Source organism: Halichoerus grypus, chromosome 2, assembly GCF_964656455.1.
Source record: "Halichoerus grypus chromosome 2, mHalGry1.hap1.1, whole genome shotgun sequence".
NCBI classification, from domain to species: domain Eukaryota; kingdom Metazoa; phylum Chordata; class Mammalia; order Carnivora; family Phocidae; genus Halichoerus; species Halichoerus grypus.
Genome location: NC_135713.1, coordinates 184,308,159 through 184,325,231, shown reverse-complemented (window position 1 = coordinate 184,325,231; position 17,073 = coordinate 184,308,159). Strand labels below are relative to the sequence as shown.

The 17,073-nt window shown below is 60.5% G+C and overlaps 1 protein-coding gene across 2 annotated transcripts; it reads right to left on the bottom strand.

Moving 5' to 3' along the window:
* Positions 1 to 143: 143 nt before the first annotated feature.
* On the bottom strand, positions 144 to 15,643 carry SAMD14 (sterile alpha motif domain containing 14). Of its 2 annotated transcripts, none has more exons than XM_036094728.2 (10): positions 15,237 to 15,643; positions 11,856 to 11,910; positions 6,385 to 6,551; positions 5,617 to 5,905; positions 4,752 to 4,839; positions 4,578 to 4,652; positions 4,308 to 4,467; positions 3,000 to 3,119; positions 2,760 to 2,915; positions 144 to 1,887 (listed from the first exon to the last, which is right to left on the bottom strand). In XM_036094728.2, exons 1-10 carry the CDS (start codon positions 15,243 to 15,245, stop codon positions 1,732 to 1,734), a joined length of 1,275 nt encoding a protein of 424 aa, XP_035950621.1. In that variant the 5' UTR covers positions 15,246 to 15,643; the 3' UTR covers positions 144 to 1,731. The 2 variants fall into 2 exon arrangements, with proteins under 2 accessions (XP_035950621.1, XP_035950623.1); XM_036094730.2 differs by lacking the exon at positions 15,237 to 15,643 and adding an exon at positions 12,644 to 12,956.
* Positions 15,644 to 17,073: the final 1,430 nt, after the last annotated feature.

Sequence of the window (17,073 nt, the reverse complement as noted above, 5' to 3'; positions counted from 1 at the left end):
AGCCCGGGGCATGACTCAGGGTGTTCCACGAGCACACCACCAGGCAGAGCCATCCCTTCCTGAACACCTGATAGGGCGGCTGCTGGGGACAGACGTGCCCCCCCACACTCAGGGCCCAGCCTCCCAGTGGGGGCACACAGAGGTCACTGGCACATCATAAGTGTTTATTGAAATAAATTGAGTACCACCCCCCTTCACATGCAGGTGGGCGCCCCTACAGCTCCTGATAGTGTCAAAGGCCTGGGTGCCTTCCACCCTCCCCACCAGCCCCTCCAACAGGCCCCGATGGTGCCGGGGCCCCCACGTCTCAGTTTCCGCGGCAGCTCCTCTCCCCGCACGGACAGCAGAGAGGGATGAAGGGCTGAGTCCCAGGGACGGGACCGTGGCCAGAGCAGGGGTGGCCTTGAAGCCACAGCCCCCGAGCAGGAACGAGGGGAGTTGGCATGCATTGGGTCCTGTCCGCCACTCCAGGCAGCTGGAGGTGGAGAGGGACTTCTAATCAGAGGGCCCCCAGCCCGCATTGGTCACTGGCCAATCCTCCAGAAGCTGCCGGCCCGCGCTGCACCTGAACGCTCCCTCCTTACAAGGATAGATGTCATCCCTGGGCTACTGGGATAGATCCCACCCCCACCCAGGGGCCTGGCCCACCCTTCCTTGGGGCCCAGCGAACCAGAGCCTGCACGGTCTGCCGGTTCTGGAACCCGCTGAGGCCCCGACAGGGACCAGAGCAGATGGGGGAAGGCTGATGAACCCTTCCAGTAGATTCCAGGGGAACTGCCAGATTTTGCCTCTCTACCTGGCTGGGGTGAGGATTCACCTGTTCAGTGCCACCTAGGCATTGGTGGGGGGGTGTCCTCTGTCACCCCCCCACCCCAGCTCCCAAGTTTGCTCTGTCCCCAGAGAGGGCTCAGCTGTCCTCCGAGGGAGCAACAGAAGCGGGCCCTGTGTTAGAGAGCAGGTCAAAGACCAGGCCTTGAGTGGGCCCCAGGAGGGGCAGACCTGTATGGATGTCATCTCACCATTGGGACCCAGGGCAGGGAAGGGGAAGGCGGACGTTTTCACCGTTCCTTCCTGCTCCGAAAGTCCTGGCAAAGATCGCCTGGGATAACCATGCGGCTCTCTCTGCTCTCCCGTTGAGTGCAGACTGGGAGTCTACCCTGAGTGCAGGTTGCTGCAGCGCCAACCAGTCTCCCTTGGGAGCGGAAGCCAGCTCTCCCAGCACACAGCCCCCTTGGGGAGCTGGAGAGCAGCAACTCTGTCCACCCGCTCCTGCCGAGATGCTTCCTACCTCTCTAAGCCCTAGGCCCCGGGCCCCATCTCAGAGCCTCTAGAAGGCAGGCAGCCCAGCAGGTGTCCTAGCTCACTGCCGGCCAGCACCGCCGTGGCCTGAGGGCAGAGGGTCAGACTGACCCAGGTGCCTCAGGGTTCCCAGACTTGCTTCAGCCCTGGCCTCTCTGTCCTCTGCCCATAACCTGCCAGCTCCCCTAGGAATCCTGTGCCAAACAAGTCCTTAAAACTGGATTTATTCCTGGGCCCTCTCCTGGGGTCTCCCTTTCTGGGGGATCTGGGTCCAGACAGTGACAGGGTGAGAGAGGGCATGTACCCCCCGAGAGTGTGGGGCCAGGCCAGCCCAAGCTTGGCGCCCAGGCCCCGCCTGCCCGCTGAGGCCTGTGCCCACCGAGCCCGGCGGCCACCAGCCCCGGGAGCCAGTGCCTGCCCCCCCGCCACCCCCTAGCTCTTCTTGGCCTCCTGCTCCCTGCGCCGGAGCTTCTCACGCTGCCGTGCAGCCTTCTCCTGGGCCTTGCGCTCCTTCTCAGCGGCCGCTGCCAGCTCCTTTACCTTCCGCTTCACTAGCGTCCGGTCATGCGAGTTGCTGAGCCCCAGGCTCTGGGGAGGAATTCAAGGGTGAGGGAAAGAGCCCCAGAAGCACTCGGGCCCTGGCCAACCCCAGCCCCCGGTTCTCTGTGCCCCAGGTGCACCCTGCCTGGAGCTCGGCCAGTCCTCCCAGAAATGTGGCCTCCACCTCCCAGACTGGCCCGGGGATCAGAACGCTCAGGGCCAGAATTCTGAATGGGAGCGTTTGGGAAAGATGCTGATGGAGGGTACGAGACCTTTTGCCCCCTGCCCCCACCCCCGGCAATCCTCGGCTCCCATTCCTCCACTCAGGAGTTCAGCCTTGGCACGATCCTGCCCAGCCCCCTGAGGCCCACAGATAGGGAGTGACTTGCCCAAGGTTACACTGCTAGACAGGGGCCGAGGCCTCTCCCCACTCCACAGACTTCCTGGGAGCCTCTCCTCAGCACCTCTTGCCTAAACAATGTAGTGCAGGGTGGGGAACAGGCCAGAAACCTCCCAGCACAGAGATCCGAGCACCCCCGCACCACCCCCCCCTCCGACCTCCCCTGACTACCAGCAGCCTCTAAGACTGAGAATCAGGCAAGGTGATTAAGGAGAGGCCTGGTTTCCTATGACAGCAGGAGACTCAGAATCAAGAGCCAGGTGATGTGATGGTCCTAGTTCAATGTTAACCTGGAGACTTGGGCTGGGGCTTGAAGGTCAAACTGAAGGATGCGGCTCGAGTTTCGAGTCCGACGGGGGACCCATGCTAGAGTGCAAAGATCAGGCTGGGGACCTTGCCCAGAGCTCAGAGGTCAGGGCGGTGGTCTTAGAGGCAATGAAAGATCAGGGTGGGGGGCATCCCAATCCTGGAAGGTTGCCTTGGGCTCCGGCTGGGTCACGGCTCTCGTCCTCTGACCCACCTTCAGTTTGCTTCCATCCAGCTGCAGGAGCCGGCGCCCATCCACCTGCCGCGCGGCGAACTCGGCGGCATACTGCTCCAGGCTCAGGCTGTGTAGCCATTGGCCCACCTGCTGGCTGGTCCAGTGGTGGACAGTGGGGAGAGGCTCATCCAGGAACTGGGGTGGAGACCAAGGACGGTGAGGGGGAAGACGTGGCCCGTGGCCTGCACCCCCGACACTCAGAGGGCAGGGCTTGCTTACCTCATCCGAAGACTGGGACAGTGTGTGGTAGGGGTAGGAGCATTTGGTCTCCTGCCGGGGCCCACTTGGGATCTTGGGGCTGCTGCTAGGGGGTGTGGAGTCATCACTCAGGGTGGATTCCTAGAGAGGAGGGGTGCGAGCCGCTGAGGAGAGAGCTCACCCCCAAGCCCAAGGGAGCCTCCCCAACCCACTGCTCCCATTTGAATGGAGCTGAAGTTGGGAACTGAGCACCAGGAGTTGCTCAGTGCCTCCTGTGCGTGAACCAGGAGCTGGGCAGGCACATAGGACGTGGTGACTCATGGGAGGCATCAGGATGGAAGGCTTCTAGGAGGTCGTGGGGCTAGAAGCGAGGCAGAATGTTAGCAGGGATGGCAGAGGTCTCAGATTAGGTGTCCCTTCCTGCAGGCAGATGACCAGGATTCCCCGAGGCTAGGTCAGGGGTCCTCCCTTTGTGCCTCCCATCATAGCCTCTAGCAGCCTGGCTTCTAAGTGCCTGGGCAGAGATCATAAGCTCTAAGAGGCTGTCTGTTCCCCATGCTATCCCAGGGCCCAGCAGAGGGAAGGAAGAGATGGAGGGAGTCTGTGCAGGGAGAGAGGAAATCAGGAAGTCCCAAGTCAGATGGAACTCCTTCTCCCCTGGATTCCCAGCTTTCCGATCTCCTCTGCCCCAGTAGCACATAAGGAACAACCACAGAGCCGGCATGGAGCCTGGCAGCAAACCCATGTGGCAAGTCCCTTCTCTCTGGGCCTTCATTCGTTCATCTGGACAACTGGGCTAACCGTGCCCGCGCTTTGTGAGAGGAAAGCACAAGTAGAACCTGGAGACTTGTATAGGATGCGGCGTGAGCAGGGGCAGACACTCACGGCCGCTGCTCTCCCCCACTTCTCCCCACTTCCTGAGCACTAGCTAGTTTGTGCCCCCTTCATCCCAGTTCCCTCCAAGCCTCACCCCACCACACAGGTAGTCCAGCGGCTGATTCAGGACATGGGGAGCCAGGCAGAAGAGTTAGGGTGCACGGAGGAGGCCTCAGGCTGGGTGGATAACGGTGGGGGGCAGGGGGGACGAGCGTTCAGTGTGTTGAATGTAGTGAATGACTCAATGGAGGAACTACTCAGAATATGAATGAGTGAACAAGCGAATGAATGAACTCAGAGAATGGATGAACTAATGAATCACTGAATGGCTCCATGGATAGACAAATGGACTCCAGAAGTGCCTGGATCCCAGAGCCAGCCAGGGGGAAGTGCCACCCCCTCATGTCACCTGAGTCTGGGGCCAGTACGGGGGCAGGGAGGCCATGGGCTCACCTGAGAAGCTGACTTCTTAGGGCTGAAGCCCTCGTGTTTAGGGGAGCAGGCGGGCGAGGTGGTGCTGCCAGACGACGCCGAGCCCTTGCCGCTGTCTGTGAACCAGGAAAAGGGCAGGAACGGGGAGCCCCCTGACCTGCCGGACCCCTCCACTGACTCCCTGTGGAGAGAGCAGCCAGCATGGGCGTGGGCACCACCGGGAGGGCCGGGCCCCCAGGGGAACTCCGGGCAGAAGCCGTGGGTGGCTGAGGCACAGTGCGGACGGCTTACCTGCTGCCCATGGACAAGCGGTTGCTGCCCTTGTCCTTCCGGCTCTTGCTAGTGGATGCTCGGCGTAAGGTGACCCTGTGAGGGAGGGCAGGGGGGAGTGGGGCAGTGCTGCCCACTGTGCTACCCTGCACCCCAAAGCTCCAAGCCTTTGCTTCTGGCCCCTTCTCCACTCACCCCAGGTCCAGGAACTTTCGGCGAGTCTTCTTATCCAGGCCGATGGTGGGGCTGGCAGGCTCAGGCGGGCTGGCATCCCGGCTGTCATCTTTTGGGGAAGAGAGGGAAGGAAATAGCCCGTGTGGTGGCTTGCCTGCCTCCTTCCGCTGCCTCTTTCGACTTAGAAGCAGGCCAGTTGGCTCAGGTGCCCTTCACTAGCTGTGTGACTTTGGACAAATCACTCTACCTCTCTGAGCTTCCTTCATCTCAAATATGGGGATAACACCTGACCCACACGAACACCTGCCTATTTCATGGAATATTTATGAAAGCTTTATGCAAAGCATGAAAAAGTAGGGACCGCTACTACTCACTGTTCATTTTATCCTGACTTCTAACCAGCCTTCCAATCTTGGCTCACGTGTCACTTCCTCAGAGAAGCCTTACTGGAGGCTCCCCACCAGGTCTTTACCCCCCACTATGTATCCCCCCACCCCCGACTCAACCGTGCACGTCTCTCACATAGCACTTATTACGACTTGTAACTATACATTTAATTAAGGGATGGTTTGATCACTTCTCCCTTAAACTGTGAGGAATTATTAGATTGTTTCTCCCCAAAACTGCAAGCCTCGTGAAGGCAGACTGCCTGTTTCCTTACTGGTGAGTCCCAGTGCCCAACAGTGTCTGGTACATAGTAGGCACTCAGTAAGCGACGGCGGGAGCCGCAGTGTGTGTCCCCCCCGCCCCCGTCCCCTCGCCCCCTCGCCCCCAGCGGCCCTGCCCCACTTGGTCCAGCCCTCCCCTTCGGGGGCTGGCTGACCGGCAGGGGCCGCTGCAGTCCCGGCGCTCGCCGGCAGGGGGCGCCGCGCCGACGGCCGCTCACCTTCGCTGTGGGGCTCAGCGCGCGGGTGGCGGCGCACGAAGCTGGGCGAGCTGTCCGAGGAGGGCGCGGAGCGCGGCGGCGAGCAGGACGCGGCGGCCAGGCCCTCGTGCGAGGCGGCGTTGTGCAGGGGCCGGTAGCGTGTGAGCGGCGAGGGCGGGGGCTCGTCTTCGTCCAGGCTGCGCCGCAACCCCGGAGGCTCCAGGCAGAAAGAGCCCCCCGCCGGGGACCCGGGGCCCGAGTGCAGAGGCGAGCGCAGCCGGTGCAGGGGGCTCCCGCAGCCGTCGGTCACCTGGGGGAGGGGCCGGCCGCTCACTGCCAACCCTCTTCCCCGCTTCCCCGAGCAGCTGGGAGTTGCTTTCACCCTGCAAACTGCGAGGGAGTCCCCGGAGCGAGGAGCCCGGACTCGGGTCCTTGGGGGACCTGGAAGGAAGGGTTGTCCTCGGGCCCCTGGGGGTGGCTGGGCAGTGACAGGTGGGAGTTGGGGGGCCTTCAGCCACGTAGGCTGGGGTTGAATCCCACTTCCCTCACTTCCTAACTGGGCGACCTTGTTACTGAACCTCTCGGAGCCTCAGTTTCCCCACGTGTAAGATGGGAATAATAATGCCTCCCTTAAAAGTTTCACCCAAGCCAGAGTGAATGCAGGTAATCCTTGTTGGCATGACTATGGCAGAAGTCTGGGAGTGTGGTTTCCCAGGAAAAGGGTTTGGGGGGATTGTCCCGGGCGGAGAGGGTGGGTAGGGTATGCGTGATTGGGTGGGTTGCCCCAACCTTGCCTCCGGGCCCGTCGGAGCCTTCACCATCCTCTGCAGAGCTGGCGCTGTCCCGAAGCCTGGAGCGGGAGGGCCGGTGTCTCCGGCCCTTGGCCAGTAGTTGGGCTCGGGCCTTGTGTAAACTGCTGTCCAGTCTGACGGTCTCTGGCACGGCCAAGTCCAGGTCTGTGAACCAGGTGAAGGGGGCAGAGACCAGACACGTGAGGACAGCAGGCCTGTGAGCACCTCGGGCCTCCCGCACTCACACCCCAGACATTCGGCAAACGTTTCTGAGTGCCCCGCGCTGGGGGTACAGATGAGATGGAGAACGGGGTCCCTCACAGTCTCGGAGGCAGGAAACACAGCAGTGTGGTGGGGTCTCTGACAGGCACGCAGGAGCACAGGACTGTCCTGTTTGGATGGGTCAGGGGAGGAAGCACCACAGCTGGTCTGAGGTCTGGGTGGGAGTTTACAAGAGAGGAGGTTGGTGAGCTGCTATATGCAATGCCGGGAAGTAGGGAAGCGCAGGGGGGTGGTGCGGGGGGGGGGGGCCCTTCCAGGCACCTGGAGGGTAGGTCTGTGGAGAGGAGGGCTGGGGATGAGACCAGACCGATCATGGTAATAAGAGCTACCATTTAAGAAGCGCCTACTACGTGCCAGAATGTTCATACAGCACCTCATCTACTCAAAACACCCCAGGGAGCTGGGGACAGCTATTATGCACATTTTACGCATTTTATAGCTGCGCCAGCTAAGGCTCAGAGAGGTTCAGTCTCTTGCCTGCAGCCACCAGCTAGCGGCGGTCCGGGCTGGCTCTGAGCCGGACTAGTGTGGCTCCAGAGACTGGCCGCGCTGGGACCCTGGCTTGCTGTGCCACGGCCAGGGCTGCCCTCAGACCCAGCCCTGCTGACGGGAACACAGCAGCGGCATCAAGAAAACCCCAGTCCCCACGCGGCCTGCCTCTCCCATCCTGGGGTCAGTGGTGTGGGGCTGGGTTGAAGTGGGATGAAGACATGGAAGAAGAGTAGGCAAACCCAATGGATCGTGCACAAACCCTGCTGCTCCTAGTTTCTCTTCTTACTTGCTCCCCCCGGGGAATGAAGTCCCCCAAGCTTGGGGTCTCCATACAGAAGAGGCTCTTCCCAGATCTCAGAATGGGTTAAGACCTCTGTTCCCCACTCCCCCCGCCCCGTGATCTTGGGATTCTGCCATCTCGCCCCTCATGCCGGCCCTGCCTTGCCTGTTCCTCTTATTCTTGTGGGCAGATACCCCTTAAGCCACCCACCCCAGTTGCTGGCCTGGCTTCACTATCACCTATTGGTTCAGCCCTGAGCCCTCCCTGAATTCCAAGCCCGGGCACCTCAGCACCCACCAGGGAACTTGCCATCTCAAAGGCACCCGGGTCCCCAAAATATCTATCGGGATGAACCCACCACCTTGCTTCAGGCCGGCTTCCCCTTTGCTCCTCGGCTCCATGAAAGGCCCCATTGTCCACCCGATGCAGACAGCCCCGAGCTGTGGTTCGCCCCCAGCCCCAGCCCCAGCCCCAGCCCCAGCCAGCGGTTCAAGAGTCTGGCCGCCTCCCGGCCCCCTCTCCTTGGATGTGCCACGGGCAGCTTCGGCGTCCGTGTCCAGCTGTGACTGGCCGCTCCATGTCACCCGCGGCTCAGGCCAAGCGCTGGAGTCGCCCTTGACTCTCTTTCCCTCCCACCCTCTACACTCATCTAGCCACAATTCCTGTTAGCTCTACCTTCGAAATGTATGTAGACATACTGAGATATTGATGGTGAAGTGGTACGATGTCTTGGATTAGGTTCAAAATAATCCTGGGGAACAGGAGTGGGGAGAGATGGACGGCTGGCCACGACCCAATGACCACAGAGTGACAGTAGCAGAACGCACGGTGGGATGCATTAGGCCCGTCCCTGTACTCCTCCTTCCCGCAATAAAATTGCTGTTTCTCTGTGTGTGTGTGTGCACGCGCACCCAGGCGTGCCTACACATGGAGAGGGAGAGGAGAGAGAGCAGAGGAGCAAGGGAGAAGAGGAGAGGAAGGGAGGGGAGGGGAGAGGAGGGGAAGGCAGAGGAGGAGAGAGGAGAGGGGGACACACAGCCTCCCTGGTCTAGATCACTATCACCTCCTGCCTCAATTATTACAAAAGCCTCCCGGCTGGTCTTCCCTTTTCCTCCCTTTCCCACTTACAGTCTATTTTCAACACCACAGCAGCCAGAGTGATCCTGATGAAACATGTCAGCCCTTGTCACTGCTCTGCTCAGAACCCTCCGGGGACTTCCATCTCAAACAGAGTAAGTGCCAAGTTCTCCCAGGGGCCTTCCAGATGCAGTCTGTGCTCCCCTTACCTCTCTGAGCTTCTACTTCTCTCCCTCTTGCTCCCTCCTCTGGGGCCGTCCTAGCCTCCTGGCTCTTCGTCACACAAGCCTCACTGTACCTCAGGGCCTTTGCACTTCCTCTTCCCTTTTCCTGCAAGGCTCTTGCCACAGATCTCTGCAGGGTTCTGTCCTTTGCCTCCTTCAGGCCTTTGCTTAAATGCTTTCTATCCCTGAGGACCTTACTGACCAGTCAATGTACAGTTTCCCCCCAGAACCCCGACCTGGTTTTTCCCTACGTCATGTGTCATTCTCTGGCATGCTGTATATTTTACTTACTTAGTTTATTGTCTCTCCACTCATTAGAATGTCAGCTCCGTGAGGGCAGACATTCCTCTATTTTGTTCACTGCTCTAACCCAGGGTGGTGTCTGGCACATAGTGTGCTTAGTAAATATGATTTTAATGACCCAAAAAAACCCCACACACAGTTCTGTTGATCTGCCTTCCTCCCAGCCCTGGAATGTGGCCTCTCCTCTCCCTCGGACTGAGCTGCCTCACTCAGGTCTTCACCAGGCCCTCCCCCAAGCCAGGGCACAGCCAGGCAGAGATGGCCTCAAGGCACAGGGCGGTGCTGATGCCCACACTCCGTCACATCCATACCGCGCGCCCCTCTGAGGAGCACTCCTCCCCAGGACACGTTCCTTATCATGGGTCCTATGTGCCCCAGGGTCGGTCCCCTGCTTGCCCCCGCCCTGGCACTCAGGCCCCACGAGGGCAGGGACTGTCTCCCTGGGGCCTCACACAGAGCCTGGCACACGGAAAGGGCTCCGTGGTATTTGTGGAGGGGAAGAAAGAGACAGGCAGGGGCTGGGGGCTCTATTTTAGATGAGGCAGCCAGGCTGAGGAGAGAGCCGAGGTTGTAGGAAGAACAAGAAGGAGCTTTCTAAGGAGAAGGGATGGTGTGGGCCAGTGGAGCCTGCAAGGGGAGGGGACTGGCGTGGCCCCCGGGGGCAGGGGAGGGTGGACCGCCACAGAGCCTGTGCAGGTGTCCTGGGGCAGCGGTGGGGCCTTGGCGAGGGGAGAGGTCCTGTCAGAGGACCGCTATTTGGGACCCCAGCCTTGACACCGCTCCTCTAGCTCCTTCACTGCCCCTGCTTTGCTTCTGATGTTTCCAGGCCCTGCGGCTGAGCTGAGGGAGGGAGCCCTCCTCCGTCCCCGGCTCCCCAACGACACAACACAGCATCTCCAAGCATTATCTGCAAGCAGCAAGGATTGAGGACCGAACCACAGAATAATAATTGCTAATACTTACTGAGCTCTCACTGTGCTAGGCACCCGTTCTAAGTGCTTCACAATTACTAGCTCATTTAAACTCCCCACAACCCTAGGAGGAAGAGACTCCAGGAATCCCCAGGGCAGCCTTAATCCGCCCCAGGGCATCTGGCCACCGAAGAGAGGGGCCAGGGTTACAGGCAGTCTGGCTCCCGAGGCTCAGTGTGTAACCATCAAGCCTGCCACACCTCCTCTGAGGCAGAGATGGGGGTGACTCGTGAGTCCAACCCCGCATTTTACAGGTGGGGAAACTGAGGCTCAGAGAGGAAAGGTTTGGCCAGGGGTGGAGAGGGAGTTAAGGACAGCATCCAGGCCTCCTGGCTCCCAGACTAGTGTTCTCGCTGTTCTGGGCGGTGGGGCCGGGAGCTGTGGAACACCCTCTCCACCTCCAGCCCTCGGCGGGTGCCCAGCCCCCCGGGGCCCGGGAGAAGGGCCCTTCTCCTGACTCTGGGCCACATCAGGACTTCGGGGCGGCTTACCTTGGAGGGTCTAGGCAGCAGAGGAACTCCTAGGGGGCTGAGGTATTTTCGAGGCAAGGTGGGGCCTGCCTCCCCTCTGGTCCCTGCTCTACTTGGCTCCCTGGCCTCCCTCCATCTCTGTGAGGGTCTGTCTCTCTGTCTTTCTCTCCCGAGCCCTGGGCAGTGGGGAGTCATGAATATTTCATTGCCTTTCCCATCAGGAAGCAGGCAAGGCGGCCAGCTACCTCAGCAGGTCCGGGAGAAGGAACACAGGAAGAATTGGGGTTGGGAGTGGGAATGGAGGCCCAGAAGCCTAGGAGAGGGGGAGCTCACTTCTGTGAGGCCAGGCCTGGGTGCAGATGGTGAGACCCTAGAGTCTGAGGCCCAGAGAGGCAGTGGAGGCTGGAGGAGTCCCGGAGGCAAACCCTCCATTCCATGGGCCCCAGGGAGGCTGGGAAAACAGCGTTCCGAACCGGGAGGCAGCACTTCCTGGCTTTGCCAGGGCATATGGCCACACAGGGGAGAAGGGGGTGAGCTGGGGAGAGGTAGGAGGGGAGGGGAGGGAAGGGAGAGACAAGGAGAAGCCGGGAGCCCCTTGAGGCTGCGCACACCAACGTGAGAGTCCCAAGGGCTGCGCACATGGCACAGGCTTCGGGCGACGGCTGCTGTCTCCACCTCTCCCTCCATGGTCCTCAGGAGCCTCCCCGTCCCTTGCTTCCTGACTCCTCCACCAAATCCAGCTGGGAACCAGCCTTTCCACCCCGGTGCATGCTGGGCACTCTGCCCCGTCCGGGTGGGCTTTCCCCACACCGCCCAACAGAAAGACCGCGGGGGGTACATGATGGTGCAGGCAGGCATGTGCATGCACCCCGGGGTGTACGGAGCTGGGGCGGGCCTGGGGGCACTGAGGCTCTGTGTTCTGGGCATTTGATTTCCACGCACACCCTGCAGGCTGAGGGCCGTTACCATGCGATGTGGAGGCAATGGCTGTCACCTGGGCTGGGATTCAGGTGTACGGCCGCCCAGTCCGGACTTCTAGTCCCAGCTCTGCCACTGACCTGCCACGTGATCTTTAAAGCAAGTCACTCCGGCCCTCTGTGCCCTGGGCTCCTTGTCTGTACAATGCGCACACCTCGTGGCCTTATTGTGGGGCGTAAGCGACATTGTGGGATGGGGGTGTCAGCCTGGTGAGACAGCGCTTCCTAAATGGAGACCCTGATCGTTGTGGTTGTCATTGGCATAGAGTGTCACGACAGAGACTCAGGCTGCCAGGCCACAATACACACACACCCACACAAAGACACACACTGGAGTCCCAGGGGGAACCCCCCAGTGCCGGTGGCTTTAGAGTTCGAGCAAATAGAACTTACCAAAAACCTCATCCGCAGGTTCTCGTAGCTTTGAAGAAGCCATGACGCAAGAGAGCTGAGAACGGAGGAGGGCAGAGAGAGAGAGAGAGAGACTATGGATAAGAGGTTCAGGTTGGTGGAGGGGAACAAGGGAGCTACCCCTGACTGCCTGCCCCTGGCCTTCTGGCCCCTCACCTTCCCTTAGAACTCTTCCTCCAGCCCCTTGGAAAAGAAATTGTCTGAACCATACCCCAGACGGTGGGAGTTGGGGCAGGAGGCAGAAGTAAAAGAGTAGGGGCAGAAGCAAATCCAGGGTGTAGACAGAGGCTGAGTCCTGGGATTTTGGTCCAAGCTGATTTGCTGTGTGCATTCACATGGCTCACTGAACTCCCCCCCGCCACACACACACTTCAATGTTGGGGCCTTTCCATCATCAGCATTCCCTCAAAATGATCATCATTAACTGTCCAACAGCAACCCTGGGAGAAATCTTGAGAGATTATTAAATCCAATCCTCTCATTTTCCAAATAAAGGAACAGAGGGGAGAATGACTGGCTTAAGGTCACATAACAAGCCAATGGCAAAATCAGGAGCAGAATCCAGGTCCTTGCATCCATCCATCCATCCATCCATCCATCCATCCATCCATCCACCTACCCACCTATTTAGCCATCCACCCACTTGCCCATCCATCCATCCATCCATCCTCCCATCTCTGCATCCATCAGTTCATACTATCCACCCACCCGTGTTCCCGTCCATCACCCAGTCCTGCCTGCCCTCCACCCCCCATCACTGGTGTGCTCACCACCTGCCTTCCCGAACATGAGCTGTTCAGGAAGCTGGCACCATCAGCGAGGCCCCTGTTCTTGACAAACTCGCAGTTCTCACAGTTCCAGACAGACTCACAGATGCAGAAGGGTATGAGGAGTACCCACAGCACAACAGTGGACAGCCAAATCTCTGTGATGCAAGTACGTTCCGGCAGGAAGTGTGATGGGTAGGGGTTTGGTTTTGCTTTTTGGTGGGAAGCAAGAAGGGAGGCAGGTGGGGAAGCGGGACGTACGCAGCTGAAACAGTTCGGGCAGGCTTCCTAGCAGGTGCAGGATCGCAGTGGCCCTAAGCCAAAGCCTGGGGGTTAGAGGGGAAGGGGAATACTGGCCCAGGGGACGGGGGGAAGCTCAGCAGCAGGGGCACACCACACGGCTGGGACATGATCTCCGATGACTGCTAACACTCAGGTGCCCATGAGCAGGGCAGGGCGCTGGCCTAGACATGCATTTGACAGGCATGGGAAGGCTAGGCCTCATGCTTGCTGGAGTCTTTTCCAACATTCCTCTCCTGATATTACACACACATCACCTCACGGTTGAGCCGCATGGGCTTGAGATTCTTAGTATCGCCACTTTACAGATGGGAAAACTGAGGTGCAGGAGATAAGAGGCGGAATTCAGCCCCCACCTGTCTCCTGCCCTCCAGTGCTATCCTGGGGGATGATCTGCAGTTTTGGAGGGTACGCATGAGGAGAGGATCCTGTGGGGAGAAGGGAGAAAAGTAGAGGAAGGGGGGCTGGCCCTACTGTCTAGGATTGGGAGAAGCTTCTAAACCATCTCCACCCCAAGTTCCATGGATGCTTGGGGCTGAAAGCAGGAAATGAGGTATGAGAAGGGGCCAGGGGACGTGGGCCCTCCAAGAACTCTCTTGCCATTCTTGAACTCTGGGTGCTAGTAGCAAAGAAATTCTAGAACCTCTCTTCCTGCCTGAAGGGCCATCTTGGAAGGGAGGCTGCCCCTACGAATGAGCAAAATTCCCTCATTCAATTGCAAAGCCTCATCTGACCAAGACCAAGCTGCCCCCTCCTCCAGAATTTTGTCCTAGACAGCCCTTCTTCCTCCCATTTGTCCACACAATTTCTAAATTCACCCTTCCCCAACCACTGGGAAATAGGGGTTTTTCATACTTCACTGATTCCCTAAATGGGTCATATCTCCCCTGCATCAGATGGGAGCTCCCTGAGGAAAAGAAAGGGTATTCCTCATCAGATTAGGGGCTCCCTGAAGATAAGAAGGGCCTCTCCCAATAGAATGGAGGCTCTCTGAGGTCAGAAGTGGTGCCTCCTCTCTTAGATTAGCTGAGAACAGAGATCCCATGTGTTCTTTATTCAAAGTCCCAGTCCAGGGTGAAGACCCTCTTGTGGATAGAGTCCTCCTCCAGGTATCCTCTGAGGTAGGCTGGGCCTTCCAGCTCACACCTGTGCCTAATCCATCCTGATTCAGCACAAATGGCTTCTTTCCCTCCCTCAACCGCTAACTCCCTGGGGTGTGTATGGGTGGCCCATCCTACACTGTTCCATGGGGAACTCTGGGAAGCAGGCCATCCAAGAGGTCACCAGGCCCCTCTCACCAAAACTGAGCTTTGGAAACCCCCCCCCCCCACACACACACTCATGGGCACACATTTAACCAGGAACTGCCACAAGGTGGAAATGAACCTGTCCTGGACCCAGTCTGGGCACGGGTGCTACCAGGCCACTCCTTCCTCCCAAAGCTTCCAGTTCCCAGAGGAGTAGCACCTATGACCTTTGACTCTTCTCTGGGAGTAAGGGAGGCTTCCTGAGAGCCAGGGAAGGAGAAAGAGAAAGGGTGCACAAGCCCCAGAGGGGAGTGGGAAGAAGGAACAGGGACAGACAGGTTGGAGGAGACTGTCCACAGAGCTGCAGGGAGAGGGAAGAAAGAGCAGGAAAGAGCTGAGTGGGGCGGGGGAAGCGGTGGTGGAGGCCGAGCTCCCTCGGGCCCGGCCGGCCCGCCCGGAGTGAGGCCCCAGGGAGGGCTGCGAGGAGAGAGCCAAGGGGCGGCTGTAGGGAGAGGGGCGGGCCCGGCGGGGCAGGCAAGAGGAAAGGGGCCGGGGAAGAGGAGAAAGAGACCAAGACAGAAGTGCAACTGGGAAAGACCGGGAAGGAAAGGCCAGGAGGGGAGGCTGGGGGCAGGGGGGCAGTAGGGAGCTGGAGAAAGCCGGGCCCCCTCCCCTCGGCCCGGGATGCGGCGACGGGCGAGTGGGACCGCGCTCCCAGCGCCGCGGAGGCCGGGGCACCTACCGCACTCCCAGTCCGGGCCGGGCGGCTAGTTTCTCTCCGGTCCAGCCGTCCAACTCCGCGCCGGGCAGGAAGGAGTTAAGCCCTCTCCCCCTCCCCCCACACCAGTTTTTTAAAATTAATTTCTCCGGGAGGGAGAGGATTAGGGACACAAATCCTATCTCCGCCCCCTCCCCCGGCAGCCCAGCACCCCAGCTCCGCGCGCCCCCCCAGGAATGGGGAAGAAAGGCCCTATCCGACCCCACTCAGGGTCCCGCCGCGAGCCCCGGTGACCCCGGCTCTGCTTCCCCGTCCACGTCGGGGTCCTCACCTCCAGCATCAATCATCTTCAGCGTCCGGCGCCGCGGGAGCCCCTCAGGCCCATGGTGCTCGGGCGCGGGCCAGGCGGGGAGGGGCGGGGGGCCGTCACCCCGGCCGCGGGGGGCTGCGGGCGGGCTCGAGCCGCTCCATCCCGGGAGAGGGGCGGGCGCGGGCGCCGAGGGTCCGGGAGACGGAGGGGATGTGGGGGGGAGCGGGAGAGAAGGAGAGGGTTTGCGGGGAGCGGGAGGCGCGGGCGGGGCTGGACCAGAGCCCTGACGGGAGGATGCTCCGTGCGCGCGCGCGTGTACGCGTGTGTGCGCGCGTGTGTGTGCGCGTGTTTGTGTGTGTGCGTGTGAGCGACGGAGGAGGGAGGGAGAGAAGGAGGGAACCACCTCCCCGCCCGCCCCGCCGCCCGCCGGGCCCCGCCGGACGCAGGCCCCCCGCCGGGCAGGCCGACACGCGTCGCGTCGCGTCCGCGGGGGTCTCCCGGGAAGGGGCAGTGCGGGGGGCGCGTGGCGGGGAGGCCGGCGCCGGGAGACAAAGAGCGGGAGGGAGGGAGGGAGAGGGGGCGGAGGCGGCAGGAGGGGAGGGAGGAGGCGGCCCGGCGCTGCGGCCGGGCGAGGGGATTCCGAGTTGCCGCTACTACTCTGGCCGCGGAAGTCCGGGGGATGGGAGCGGCCCCGCCTCTGGACCCACCGGGCTTCCGCCTCCTCTACGAGGTCTGTGCGGGCTCCCGAGTCATCCAGTCTTTGGACTTCCATCGAGCAATCGTGTGCGCCAAGGCCTGAGGGCACCGCGGGGAACGGAACCGCCCGGGCCGACGCGTCGGGGGCTCGCGGCGTTGTCGGGGGCGGGGGTGGGGAACGGGGCAGTGGGGAGGCCCTCACAAGCCCGGGTGCCCTGAGCCCCGGTTCACAGAGGACACTAAGGCGGCGCCGAGACAGCGCACCGGAGGACGCCGGAGCGGCCTGGGGGTGGGTGAGGGTGGAGGTGACTCGGGAGCCTTCCAGGTGGAGGTGCTCTGTTGGCTACCCCCGCAGGCCAGGGCTGGGTAGAAGTGTTAGTGGGGCTGGGGGGTGGAGGGCGAGAGAGGAAGAGGAGTGAGGCTGCGAAGGTGCAGGGGTGGAGGGAGGGCTTGCAGTTTGTCCTGGGAGCCCTAGGGGAAAGTAACAGAGGAGTGAGGGGCTCAGAGTTGCTTTTTAGGGAGAACTCTTTGGCTCCTCTGTGGAGAGTGGATTGGCGAGGGCAGCCCGAGGCAGGGGTGAGGCTGATGAGTGATGAGGGCAGTGGGCATGAAGATCACAGATCAAGCGGAGCACTATTCAGGATACAGAATGGAAGAAATTGACCAGATTTGGGGACTGCTGGCCACTGAGGGAGAAGGAGGCCTTGGCTTGAGGCTGGCGTCCTGGAGGGGGGGGGGGGAGGGGTGCAGGGATGAGATCACACTTGGAGTGATGAGCTGGAGGTTGAGGCAGGCCAGCCCCGGGAGATTGTACTAATCAACGACGCGCTACCATACAGTGACGGCGCAGGGTCCAGGCATTGTACTAAGTAAGCACTTTCCCCTAATTGTCAATGTCACTCTCACAATAAACCTAGTTGTTTCTATTACCCCCATTTTAAGAGGGGAAAACAAGAGACTTCAAAGAATGAAAGTGGTTTGTTCAAGAGCAAACGGTGAGGTTGGATGGAGGGGTCCAGAGCTCAGTGGGGAGGTGTGCAGCCTGTGGGGAAAGAGTTCCCCAAGGGCTGGCTGGAGTCTCTGTTGTCACAGAGGCTGTGAGAGGTGGCATGTTGAGCCAGGATGGTCTTGGGGCTGTGGGTGAAGACTGAATTAATAAGCT

Bases quoted from the DNA above. Each gene is read 5' to 3' on its own strand.
- SAMD14 (XM_036094728.2), bottom strand. The intron at 4,468-4,577 runs GTAAGCCGTCCG...CTCTCTCCACAG, and splicing joins CGCTTGTCCATGGGCAGCAG to GGAGTCAGTGGAGGGGTCCG. The intron at 1,888-2,759 runs GTGGGTCAGAGG...ATTCCTCCCCAG, and splicing joins TGGATGGAAGCAAACTGAAG to AGCCTGGGGCTCAGCAACTC.